The sequence below is a fragment of the Delphinus delphis genome, chromosome 9, assembly GCF_949987515.2.
Source record: "Delphinus delphis chromosome 9, mDelDel1.2, whole genome shotgun sequence".
NCBI lineage: Eukaryota > Metazoa > Chordata > Mammalia > Artiodactyla > Delphinidae > Delphinus > Delphinus delphis.
This window is the reverse complement of record NC_082691.1, coordinates 45950411-45963647: the sequence shown is the minus strand read 5'-3', so window position 1 is coordinate 45963647 and position 13237 is coordinate 45950411. Positions and strand designations below refer to the sequence as shown.

The following is a 13237-nucleotide window of genomic DNA, read 5'->3' as shown; positions in this document are numbered from 1 at the left end:
AATAAATTTATTTATTTAAAAAATAAAATAAACTATAGGTTCTTTATTGGTAAAAACATTGTGCTAATGAGGTCTAGGGTCTTCTCGGGTCAAAAATATATGATTCATATATGATTCTATAATTATAATTTCATTTCTATTTTTTATTTTTGCCACTCAGAACAATGCATTAGAACTAAGCAAAATTCATTAGTAGTCCTACTCAGTTGGATACCAAATTAGAAGAAATGTTCTGAGTTATCTTAATATCCTCCCTTGAGTACTAATAGAATAAACCTTTTATTATAAATTTGGGGTAAACTGCAAAATCTATTCCTGGCTTGTAAAAAAATAATAAGAAGAATGAACAAATGGAAATCCATACCTGTGAATATGAGATTTCTCTTTTTTTATTATCAAGTCAAAGTGACTTCTTGAGCGGTTTGACTAATTCTTAAAGCAAATGTTTATTGAATGTCTGCTGTGTGCCAGACACAGTGCTAGGGATACAGTGTTAAAAGAAGCCCCTGTCCTTGAAGAGTATTACTGGGAGTGCTGACCTAAAGTGACTGGCAGAAATTAAGACACAAGATTGGTATCTTTATTCTCTGAAGAATCAACTGTGGTGGCGATAATACTGCAAAATGAAATCAAAAGAAACACCAGTGCTTTCTATATGGATGGAGTATATGAACTGTCACTGACGGTGTGATGGTTGTTGCTCTTCCAGCCTTTGGATATCCCGGATGGTCGGAGAGCCCCCCTCCCTGCTCACTACCGGAGCAGCAGCACTCGCAGCATCGACACGCAGACCCCCTCTGTGCAGGAGCGCAGCAGTAGTTGCAGCAGTCACTCCCCCTGTGTTTCCCCCTTCTGTCCCCCGGAATCCCAGGACGGTAGCCCTTGCTCAACAGAAGATTTACTCTATGATCGTGATAAAGGTGAGAATGAAATCATCCATTTAGAGGGTTTGTTATAAGGCCTTGGTCATTCTACTTTCTTTGTCTTAGACCATTACATCACCTTTTTTGTTTCATTGAATGGTGGGATTGTAAAGGATTGGTTGATCTAGGTTGGTTTGTTCATTGGTTTCATGTACCCCCTTCTTTGTGACTTTCGCAAACATCTTCCATAAATGTGTCAGAGGAGCACAGCGCATGGTTATAACAGCTAATGAAAGCTATAAAATGAATGTGTACAGCTTCACATCATATAACACACAGTTTTTTCCTTGGTATTGTCCAGAGTTAAGGATGGTTATGGTAAAGTTTATGTTCCTCGTGCCTGAGGTTAGATTTCGTATTCAGATTAATTTGGGAGGAAATAATTTCTAAAAAAATCTGTTGGAAGAATGAGTGTATTTTTAACCAAGTGGGATAAAGTTTAAAAAGTACCTGTAGCACATCAGGGAATATATTATGGTATGTAGATGAGTTATTAACTAACACCAATAAGAGTGCAAAACCCGTGGGGTTTCTTATTGCCTGTCAAGCCCTGTCTGCCCATGTCCTCCTGTCTTCGTGTCAGGCACTTGGCTACCACTGTTCACTCTCTTCTTTCAGTTTCTAGCCCCCTCAGACTCAGACATCGAAGGTACTGAAGACTGCCCAGCTTCCACCTTCCTAGCTACTTACAAAGAAACACTGAACTTCCTTTGTAACACATTTATTGCTTTTCACCACAAGAAGATCATAGGCAACACAAATTTTAAAACATGAAAAAATTAAAGTTTATAGAATCTTACAGGATTTTTTTATGGGCCTTGTCCTGACTTGACCCCCAACCCCCTCAATTTGTTTTATTTTGAGGTATTAATACATTTAAAGTGCCCAAATATTAAGTGCTAAGCCCTCTGAATTTTTACACACGTCTGCACTCATGAAACCACTACCTGGATCAAGATACAGAACATTTTTCGCCTCCCAGAAGGATCCCTAGCCCCCTTCACAGACAGTATCCTTCTCCTCTCCACTTAGAAGTAACCACTGTTGACTTCCATCATCATAGTCTAATTTTTTCCTGTTACTGGATTTCATAGAAATGGATTGATGGAGTGTGTATGCTTTTGGTCTGGCTTCTTTCAGTCATCATTACACCTGACTCTCTGCTGAGATGTTAGATGGAAGCTACTTTGGACTTTGTCCTCTTTGTGGGTGGATCTCAACAGTTCTCCCCTTTTCACCTTTTCCTTATTGGAAGCCTTGTGAACTCTCTTCCTCCATTAAGGATGTACTGAAAGCAGTACCTTAGTTAGGCATATCTCTCTGCTTCAAGTGGAATGTCGCTATTGTAGAATGCAGACTAGGAAACTTTCATTTTACTGAGGCATCCTACAGCAGTCACTTCCTCGCATTTTTAGTATGGATGTTTCATAGTAAAACAAACAAGAAAACACCTTGCTTCTAGTAGGAGTATTTGTTTTGAAGGTAAATGGAAATGTTAAATAATCATCAATAATCATAAGTTATTGTAGGCTGCAGAGGTGGTATATGGTGAAACAGATCTTGTAAAACCCGTATTTTTTTATTATACCACTAGAAAAGATAAGTGCAGACCACTTTTGCTACTTATTAGCACTTACAGTTGGGTTAAAATTAAAAATAACAGTGATAATAAGGCTAGGCAGTTAATTCAGAAGTTTTGTTTTCTTCTAAGTTTAACACTGTGGATAGTTGAGAGATGCTGAACCAAAAGGGAGATGTATTAGGAAGTTGATAGATGAATTCCATTTTGGTTAGCTGGTTGTGAGATTGTCTTCTTGGCCTCTGCGGGACTATATTCTTTGAGGCAATCTCACAACCAGTTAGAACCACATTATCCATTCATCTGTCCATGGATACTTAGGTTGTTCCCATGTTTTGGCTATTGTGAATAATACTGCAATGAACATGGGAGTGCAGGTATCTCTTCGAGATAGTACAATATTCTGAATTCTGGCTGTTTCTTAGAGAGAAGTTAGACTTTTTCTAAGACTGCTTTTGGTTGTATATTTTTCTCTATGCCCTTCTATTCTTTTATACCAGATATCTGCCTGCATGACACAAGTGTCTTATCTTTCTTCTGTTCCTCTTGTTTGTTTAATGTAAAATGAGAACGTTGGTCCACATCATCTCTAAGGCCAACAGTTTTTCCCCTAATAGTTAAAACAAATTTTGTTCTTAGTAAAACAAGGTGATAATACTTGTTTTCACACCTCATACCATTATTGAAGTTAAATGAGATATTGGAACAGAGTGCTTAGCACAACTCTTGGTATGTAGTAAACACTCAATAAATGGTGTTGGGTGTGACTAATAGTGATTTTTTAAAAATTTCCTTAGAAACTAAGAAGACTACAGAATCATTTAAGACTGTTTTCTACAAAACTACCTCAGTTTGGGAATTAAGACCTCATGACATAAGTTTCTTAATATATCTACACTATTATACAAGTATGTTCAGAAAACTAAAGGTACAAAGGAGAGGGAGTTGTCAGTTTTGCAATTTCTGAAACTTACATATTTAAATCATTCAAACTATAGAATAATCTCTGACTCATTACTTCAGAATGGACAGTCCAAATTTTTTTAAGATACTAATTCTAGCTTACAATTTGCATTTTTCCACAGTGAAGCTTAAATTGGTCTTTTGTTTCTTTACATTTATTTCCAGTAAAGAGGAAAAAAAAGCAAGCTATAGATTTCTAATAGGTGTGCATCATTAACTCTGAAAACAGAATTGATACTGTAATTTTGTAGTCAACTAGAATTGATTTGGAGTACCTACCTATTCTGTAGTTGCTGTTGTAGACTAGCTAGTTTAGACATCTTTAGGTGCCTGGATTGGCATGCACAGGTGGGGGGAGGGAAAGACATTGTGAGTATATAGCTCTAAAGAGAGATGTGCTAGTTAGCTGATTATTTTTCTAGTACTCATCTGTTATTCCTATCCTTTTCCTGACTTTATTATTTCTGCTTATTCCTAACATCTGTTTTTCTCCATGACACATATATAATTTGAGACCTATAAAAATAATTTTAGTTGATTAGCATAGTGGTCCTTTGGCTGTTTCAGTTGCAATGCCAGGACAAAAACACTCTCATTATTGAGAAAAGTCCAGCCTTTAAGAGACTGTCTTCAGGTTTTGGTTTTTTGGGTTTGGTGGTTTTCTGACAGATTTTTCCAGTGACCTAAAGACTGAAGGCAGCCTGGTAACGTGTAAAGTTGCTAGGCTTACTAACCTAATAACAGCCACAGTTCCTACATTATGATCTGTGTGGAGAATTCAGGGATCCAGAATAAGAGCTCTTATTATCTTGACATCTTCAGAATATATCCTAAGAGTTAGCCTAAATTCTTCTACATTATCATGCCCAAAATGCAAGGGAGAAAAACAGTCATTTATATAATGTAAATGGCAGTGTCAAATATTAGTTGTTTTAGCAGCTCTGCCAGCTTTCCTTAATAAGGTAGCAAGCCACAAAATCTTGACTTCAGTCTGCCACTTGTAGTTGATCTTTGGCACAATTCACTTAGGCAGGTTGTTATAAAATTCTGCAGTTTTGCAAGATATTGTGGAAACGTTGATTATTCTAATCATGACGTCAACTGAACCATTCTAGTCAGGTCAACTACCAAGAGTTGTATTCCAAGAGTCCATAAATTGATTACTTGGAACTTAAACTATGTGTTCCCACAGGAAAAATGTATATCATGTAGATGGAGTTTCCAGGGCAGAATGCATATAAGCCTATTTAACTCATACTATGATTTAACTTATAAATATTAATATTTCTAAACTTTGGGTATTAGGACTGAGCAGCCCATAGTTGCAGAAAAGAAAAAAAAGTATTATCTTTTCAGGGTCTAGGGCTGACCCCAGGCAGACTTTTAAAAGAGACTCTTTTTGATATCTTATTCCTTTCTGTATACATTTTAAACCCGATTTGTGTTCATCTTTAGGGCTCTATTTCTTAACATTGTTTGACCTTTGCCCTTACCATACTTTAACTCTCCACCTTCTAGATATCCTAATCAGCCAAGATTGTGTGGTACTTTTCTTTTTGTGGTTTATATTGTGAAAATAGATACGTTGGATATACTTCTTTTAGCTACCACACCTTGCAAATTGCTGCTTTTGAGCCTGAATCTGTTTCTCAATCAAAAGATTCTCCCCACATAATTCTAGGATGCTTATTATCCTAGAAGAACCTCTTGCTGGTAAAACTACAAAGAGTGTAGAAATCTTATTCCAACAAAGGAGTTATTCCATAGGTTAAAAAGTGAACTTTTCTAGAATTACATCCCTAAGGTCATCTTCCCTGTTTTGCTTTTTCAAGAGTACATCTAAAATTACATATACTCCCCTTATCTGATGCGTATAAGAAGCATCCCGTAAATGCCTTTTCCCCCTCTTTTGGAAAATGTCTACAATTTTACTAATAGCAGTTGCTGTGTTAGCTCTCTATGGATGAGTTACTATTCTTAATTCAAAATTATTAGTAAGTATACAACTCAGTTCTAGCAGTTACAACTCAGAGTCTAAAACAAAAGCAAACCAAAATTGATTAATATGTCCGCATATATAATTTCACTTAATCTTCTATTATCTATTTACTAGACTATAAGCTCCATAAAGAGCAGGTAACTTTATTTTGCTCATTACTTTATCCTCAGCAACTAGAGTGGCGCCTAGCATTAGCATGGAGTAGTGCTTAGTCGAGATTTTTTGAGTATTCCTTCTTCATGGTATGTCCATTTTTTTAAGAATATATTTTTATAGCTTTGTTGAAAACATTAGCATCTTTTTCCTTAAGTGGTTATATATAAGTTATATATGTTAGGTTTTTGAATGTTCAGGAAGAGTATGATAATCCTCCCCGCTACCACCAACCAAAAAAAGATAATAAACAGTCACCACTCTAAGATTATGCTAACTTAGTGATCATAGGCCTTTGGTGAGAAAGAAGCCGTAAAGTTCAAATTTCCTGTTGAAATTAGGGGAAGGGAAGTAACTTTGCTAAAATCCATCTCATCTTCTACTCTGATCATGACTGGGGAAAAAATAGGGTATGGGCTAGAGGAAAGGGGATCTGTTGAATTTTTTTCTCCCTGTTATCTTTTATGTTCCTCTGAGAAGAAATATGGACACTGAAGCCACTCCTTGTTGCACTGTGTCTCCTTGTGAGACTAACAGAAGGCAGACCCAATGAAGCTTTTGCCTAAACTCTAAGACTCTACTGAGGAGAAGCATGGAATGTTAGATTGGAACTTGATCGTCTAGTCTAATGAGGACGATAGAGTTGAGATGGATCAAAACAGTGAGGCAGATAGCATGATGGTAACAAACTCTGACTCTGGTGCAGCCAGGTTGAACTCTGCTCTGCCACTTACTAAATATGTGTCCTTGGGCAAGTTACTCAACCTCTCTGTATCTGTTTTCTCACCTATAAATTAAGGAAAATGATGGCACCTGCCTCATAGGATTGTTATGATGATTAAATTTGCCCAGGTGACTTTACCTTTGTTATCCCCTGTAATATTATCACAATCCGATGAGGAGGGACATTGTCATTATTTTAAGAATGGGGAGCCTAAGGCTTAGAGAAATGAAGTTAACTTTCCTAAATCTTTTGGAGTCCAGATGCCAACAAAGATCTTCTGTAGGAACCTCACACTACTACTTGCTGCCTTCGCAGGAGGAATAGCCATTACACAGTCATTCAGCTGTGAAAGAGCCTGGTGTGTGGAGAACAGTTAAAAAAAAAAAAAAATAGTGTGGCTAGAGCATAGGGGTAAATGGTAAGGAGTAGAAAGCAGTGAGAATGGAGAGGTAGGTAGAAAGGCCACTATTTCATAAGGGCCTTGTAGCCTTGCTGAAAGAAATGAAGAACCAAGCAAAGATCTTTTGTCAGCTAAAGCAGGGGTCCCCAACCCCCGGGCTGTGGACCCGTAGGGGTCTGCAGCCTGTTAGGAACCCGGTGGCACAGCCGGCAGTGAGCAGCAGGCGAGTGAACTGACAAAGCTTCCTCTGCCGCTCCCCGTCACTCACATTGCCACCTGAGGCACCACACCCCTCACCACCCCACCCCCGTCTGTGGAAAAACTGTCTTCCATGAAACCGGCCCCTGGTGCCAAAAAGATTGGGGACTGCTGAGCTGAAGGACATGACCAGCTTTAAGGATAAAGCTACAGAAGTGGAGAGAGACAGCAAGAGGGGAAGATAAGATGCTATTTTAATAGCCTAGTCCCGTCTCCAAACTTGAGTTATTACATACTTTTTTCAGCAATTTTTAATTTGTACCCGTAATATAAATTTATATATTTCTAAGTTATGTAAGTACATAATTCAATCCATATATAAAATATTTGCTGGTAAAGCTTAGTTTCTTATTTTTAGAGATAAAAAGTAAATATGTATAAATGTTCTTTTTTCTTCCTGCATATCAGCAGATTGTTTAGTGCACCTTAATTGGGAGACCACAGGTGTAGGGCAAAGGAATTGGAGGAAATAGACTGAAGAAGAATCAGCAGCATTTGGTGGTTGATTAGATGTACAAGGTGAGGGATTAGAAAAATGAGGATAAAGGCAAAGTTCTAACAAAGTTCTGACTTGGGACATAAGAAAACGATTACCACTATTAATAAGGCAGTGAATGTCAGAGAAGGAACAGGCTTTAAGATGACCATTATATAAGTTTAAGATTATATTTGTTTATCTGCCGAAAAGATGTTATAATACCATTTCCCTTTAGCAAGAATTGGGGGGAAAATAAAAGAGAGAAATACTGAGTTTTACCTGATACATAGCATTTTGTTTTGTCTTCTGTTTTGTACATAATTAAGTGCTCAGTAAATATATATAAGTGTACATTTAAAATTATATTGAAATTTTATTAGAAGTTTTCATTTTTTCCCCCGTAGGATACTTTAGGAGCACTTTAATATGAACAGTGTGTTTCAGTGTTTTGAAAACTGATGTCCCTAGAAATTTTTTCATTTAAAAACCTCAAGAATATAAAAAAACTAAGATCGCATCAGACTGATTTTGATTTTGCTGAGAACCTTAATTACATTACTTTTCAAGATATAAAATATTCTGGGTAATCTGAAATTTATTTTCAGTTTAGTTTTACCATTATGATTTATAAGAGACAAGATTTTAGTCTATAAATTGGTTTGCAGACTGTCTTCGACAGAGTGATTTGCTTTCATTTTTTAACTCACGTCGGATAGTCAGATTCAGGGTGATTTGTTCGCGTTCATGTAAGATTCCGAGTGAGTAGTTAGCATATCAACGATGCCAAGTCAGATTTGGAGACAATAATAAGCAATGTTGTTCTGCATATCAGGATTATGTTTGCAGAAGAAGCATTGTACTTATTGTGAGTACACAAAAACAAAGGCACAACTATGATTTGTTTGCTTATTTTGTAAATTAGTACCAATTCAGTGAATATGGAATAAATCATTAAAATATAAAACACCTTCCACATATGACAAATATTTAATTAATGGGCCTAACTTACATTTGGAATGTAATGGGCCTAACTTACATTTGGAATGTAAGTCCCATTAATTCAAAACAGTCTTATTTGAGACAAAGTTCAAAAATATAAGTAACGAGGATTATGTTACATTTTCTCTCCTTACCCTTTGCTGAATGCTGATGTAAGGGAGATCTTAGCTATAGCTGATGTGTTGTTTTATTAAAATTTTGTAACCTTCTCATAAAAGGTTGACTTTGAAATTGTAGAGAAACGTTAGAGACTATTTGTAAAAGTCAAATGTTCTCCTTACTCTTCCACAGTTTTTTTTTTTTTTTCCACTGAAAATGCAGGTTTTCAATACAATCAGTAATGCCAACTGGTTCCAAAAGTTTGTTGTCAAGAAACACTATACAGTTGTTTCTCCTGATTTCATTAGACCATCAAATTACACTACAGCTGATAATTTCATTTCCTGATGCAAAAAAAGTAATTTTTTAAATTGAAGCATAGTTACTGTACACTATTATATAAGTTACAGGAGTACAATACAGTGATTCACAATTATTAAACGTTATACTCCATTTATACTTATAAAATATTGACTATATTCCCCCTGTTGTACAGTATATCCTTGTAGCTTATTTTATATCTAATAGTACCTCTTATTTCCCTACCTCTGTATTGCCCCTACCCACTTCCCTCTCCACTGGTAACCACTAGTTTGTTCTCTATACCTGTGAATCTGCTTTTTTGTTATATTCAGTAGTTTGTTGTATTTTTTTTAATTCCACATGTAAGTGATATCCTACAGTATTTGTCTTTCTCTGTCTGACTTATTTCACTTAGCATAATGCCCTCCTAGTCCATCCATGTTGCTGCAAATAGCAAAATTTTGTTCTTTTTTATGGCTGAGTAGTATTCCATTGTGTATACATACCACATTTTCTGGAAAAGAAGTAATTTTAATACTAGAATAGCAATTCTGTTTAGATCCTATTTAGTTCATCATATTTATAATCTTATTCTAAATTGGCTAACTTTGTCACTAAGTTTAGTGTTGGTTGAACTCTATGCTCGTTTTCTCAGCCTGTTATTCTAGCTTTGAAAGATAGAATAATAATTACATTCTACTGGCTCTTGCTACACATGTAATAAATATTCTCTACGTAGAGGAATCTATAGAATCTGTATACTTTAGGCATTAGTTTTAAAATTTCGGAACGGTAGATCTCCATATGCTAAAGGATGCCATCATGAACTGGCAGAGTTCCTACTAGGCAGTCATAAACCAGAGAATCTGGTACTCCAAATGTTACTCGGCTTCCCCGCCAGACACAAAATCTTACCTTTATATACCTTAATAAAGTTAGTGTGCAGACCTATTAAAAATGACATTTCTGTTACTCTCTTTTACCAAGAAAGTAGAATAGGCACTTAATTTCTGAATGGTTCACCTTTGTTAATTTGTGAATTAGGAATGATGTGTTCTTTCTACTATTGTAGCAGTATTTATTGAGAGCTTATTCTGTTTCAGGTACACATTTTTCACAGCCATCATATCAGTAGTTATTCCCATTTTATAGATCAAAACACAAGGGGATCACACTTTTCTAGGCCGTGCAGTTAGGTCTAGACAGAAGTCAGATGGCTTGACTCCATACCAGTGTTTTAATGTTTTCATGATTGGTTATCAAATTTGGCTGTACTTCAAAAGCATTTGAGAGCTTTACCAAAAAAAAACAGCCAGCACATGCCTGGGAATGGGCCCCAGACTAATTAAATCAGAACCTCTTGAGGGGTGAGGTTTCAACATTGGCATTTAATAGTATTGTTAAAACATCTTTGATGAGTCTAATGTGAAACCAGGGTTAAGAACCACCACCCTGTAATTATATTGCTTATTTTAGAATTAATTTTACTTAATTTGATAAAGTAATCTGATAGTAGGAGATAAAGCACGTATAAAGACTTAGGGCTAGAAAAGAACCATGGCAGAGATTTTACATACCTTCCTACATAAATGAAGCAACTTAATATATATGTTTTTTTTATACTAGAATTATTGGCCATACAACTTAATATACCAGAAGTAATGGAGGCCACTTATAAGGAGAAATTCAGAAAACTCTAAAACTATAAAAGTACACATAGTTTAATGAATCTTGTTTCTATATGGAGTTTCAGACTTCAGTAATATCTCTAACTTTTCCAAGCTTTAGTTCATTATGATGTGTTTTAAAATGTTTGTCAAACTCCTTATATTTTAATTGTAAATATGGTACACATGCATAATTATAATCTTTTATAATAAAATAGTCAAAAAAATGTTTCCATACTCTTAATTTTGAGATCTGGGTGATTCTGTTATAAATATAGATGAAACTATTATGAATGCAGACAGATATGTAAATAATTATATTCATCACATCTAATTTCATTGGTTATGAGGTTATAAGAACATAAAGTAACATTTAACTTAATCTCAATTACGTGTCTAGTTATTATCCTATTGTGGGATAAGAGAATGAGAAAATGTATCATGCTTGTGAACAGGAGGGATTAAATTAAGATTACCATGAGACTTCATCCTGAATCTCCTGAGCAAGCATGCTTACCTCACATTTATAATGTTCTCTTAATGAAATGTGGTTATTAAACTCAACACAGAGTTCTAAATGCAGGAGTTAGACAACCAAGCTTGGAATGGGTAGAATAGTTTGCTCGTGGGAGTTGTTTTTAAAGCATGCCATTTGTAAAGCAAAAAAAAATATTTTGGTACACTGTTCCTTTTTTGTATGTTAGAACCTTTTGTAAAAATCACAGAATTTTAGAGTTAGGAATGGAAATTCCTTTAGTTATATAGAAACTTAGAGAGGCAGCTGTGTTGAAGGTTATACAACTATATACAGCTAGTGACAGAACTAAAACCCCAGAAAGTTGTCTCCATTCCCTGTTCCTCTTTGCACTCTATCAGATTGCATATTCACCTGAGGAGAAAACCCCAGATTTAAGAAATCTATTTACGGCTCCAAATTTCTTTCTTTCAAGCTTTGTCTTTCCAGACCACCAAACATTAAATGTAATATATATACATACATACACACACACACACACACACACACACACACACACACACACACACGTATATATATATTCTCAACAAACAGTTTTTATTGAAAAGTCAAGGCAGTATAATAGCACTGAATACTATCTTTCTGGGATAGCAATATATTGTGTTTGTTTGTTTAAACATTTGTCACCCTCCTCCCTGCCCCCAATAAAAGAATGTTTAAGTGGGTAAAACTCTGTAAAAATATAAGCCTCGGAAATTAGAAAAATTTCAAGGAGAAAAACCATTTAATATTTAATTCATTGTAGATTGTTTATAGGAAGACAGTTAGTTTTGCTGATTATCCAACTCACATCTAGCTTTCAATTCTGGGAAGGTCCCTTGAAACCATCAGTAATGTTATGAGAGAAATCATGTGGTAGGTCTGATGATGTAATAAGAAATAGAACACAGGAGACTGTAAGAGTGGCCAAGATGACTTTTCTTACATGACAATAGGGTGGATTCTTAACTACTGACCTGGTCACACCCCTGCTGATGGCAGAAAAGGCTTGTTAAAGGCATCAAGCCCATGGCTTTAGGCCCATCCTGCGTGCAGCAGGGCTGTGTCCTCTCCATGGAGGCACTACACAACCATAGCTACTTTTTCATGTATCCTTGGCATGGCTGGTCGTTGCTTGGATAATAAAGCAAAGTCAACCTGTATTTTTGGTATTATACCGAGTTCAAGACCTCATTCCCACCAGTTTTTGATTGAAGACCAGTCGTTTTGGTTTAGCCTAGCTCAAATAGCAGCGAAGTCGGACTCTAGTCAGGTTAATGATGTTTTGCATCTACCGAAGAGAAAAAATAATATTCCTTCTCCTCCCTCCCATTTGTTTAAGCAATATAGGATAAATGTTGAGTCTAAGAAAATCCTCAAGTCTGAAAAAACCCAACGTAACTCTAAGACTTAATTCCTTCCCAGAGACTATGCATAATCTCTATGGACATGTGTAACAGTAGTGATGGAGAAACTATGAGGTTTTCTAGGTTTCCCAATAATGTGGCCTTGTTATTTTGCAGGCAATGATTTCCCAGCCAGAGATATAGCCATATTCAAATATAAGCACACATCTGCATGCCCAACACTTGCACAGATGCTCTTTGAGTCATTCACCAAGTACACTCTAAGTGTGCCTCAAGGGTCTACTTTCTAAGCGTGTATTATACTTCATTAATGATGATTAAAAAAACCCTCCCTGTTACTCAGATTCTGAATGTTGGACCATGTACTGTATCCTAAACTGAAGCAACTTATCAAAATTGTGACACCTGAAATTTATGGTACTAATGCCATCTTTCAAAATACATACGAAAATACTACATCTCAATAGGTGATGTGCTTAGTATTTTAGCATGGGGGATTGGTTTGCATTAAGTCAGAATTTGTTTAAATAGGACTATTGTATTTATAAAGGTATGTTACTGACTTTACAACTTGGCATCTTAAAAAGATAATGACATATTTTGGTGGATATGAATTTCCAAAATCCTTTGCCAGGTAGGAAAGGGAGAAACTGCATATAGGTTTTATGGCTTTTCATGAATAGGCCACTTCTTTTTGGTCAAAAATACGAAGAAAACATGTTAGATAGAGATGCTTTTAGATTCCTCGTGCTTCCAGCAGCGAAAATACAAATAGTGCTCAAAAAATTCTTTTATATAGACATTTTAAAGG

At 35.8% G+C, this 13237-nt stretch overlaps 1 protein-coding gene across 1 annotated transcript in view; it reads left to right on the top strand.

The window, feature by feature from the left end:
* GLCCI1 (glucocorticoid induced 1) overlaps positions 1-13237 on the top strand; it is a 120527-nt gene that overhangs the window by 102536 nt on the left and 4754 nt on the right. Inside the window, exon 6 of the mRNA XM_060020466.1 lies at positions 710-920. Coding sequence (XP_059876449.1) covers positions 710-920 — 211 coding nt within the window. The remainder of the gene's footprint in view (positions 1-709; positions 921-13237) is intronic.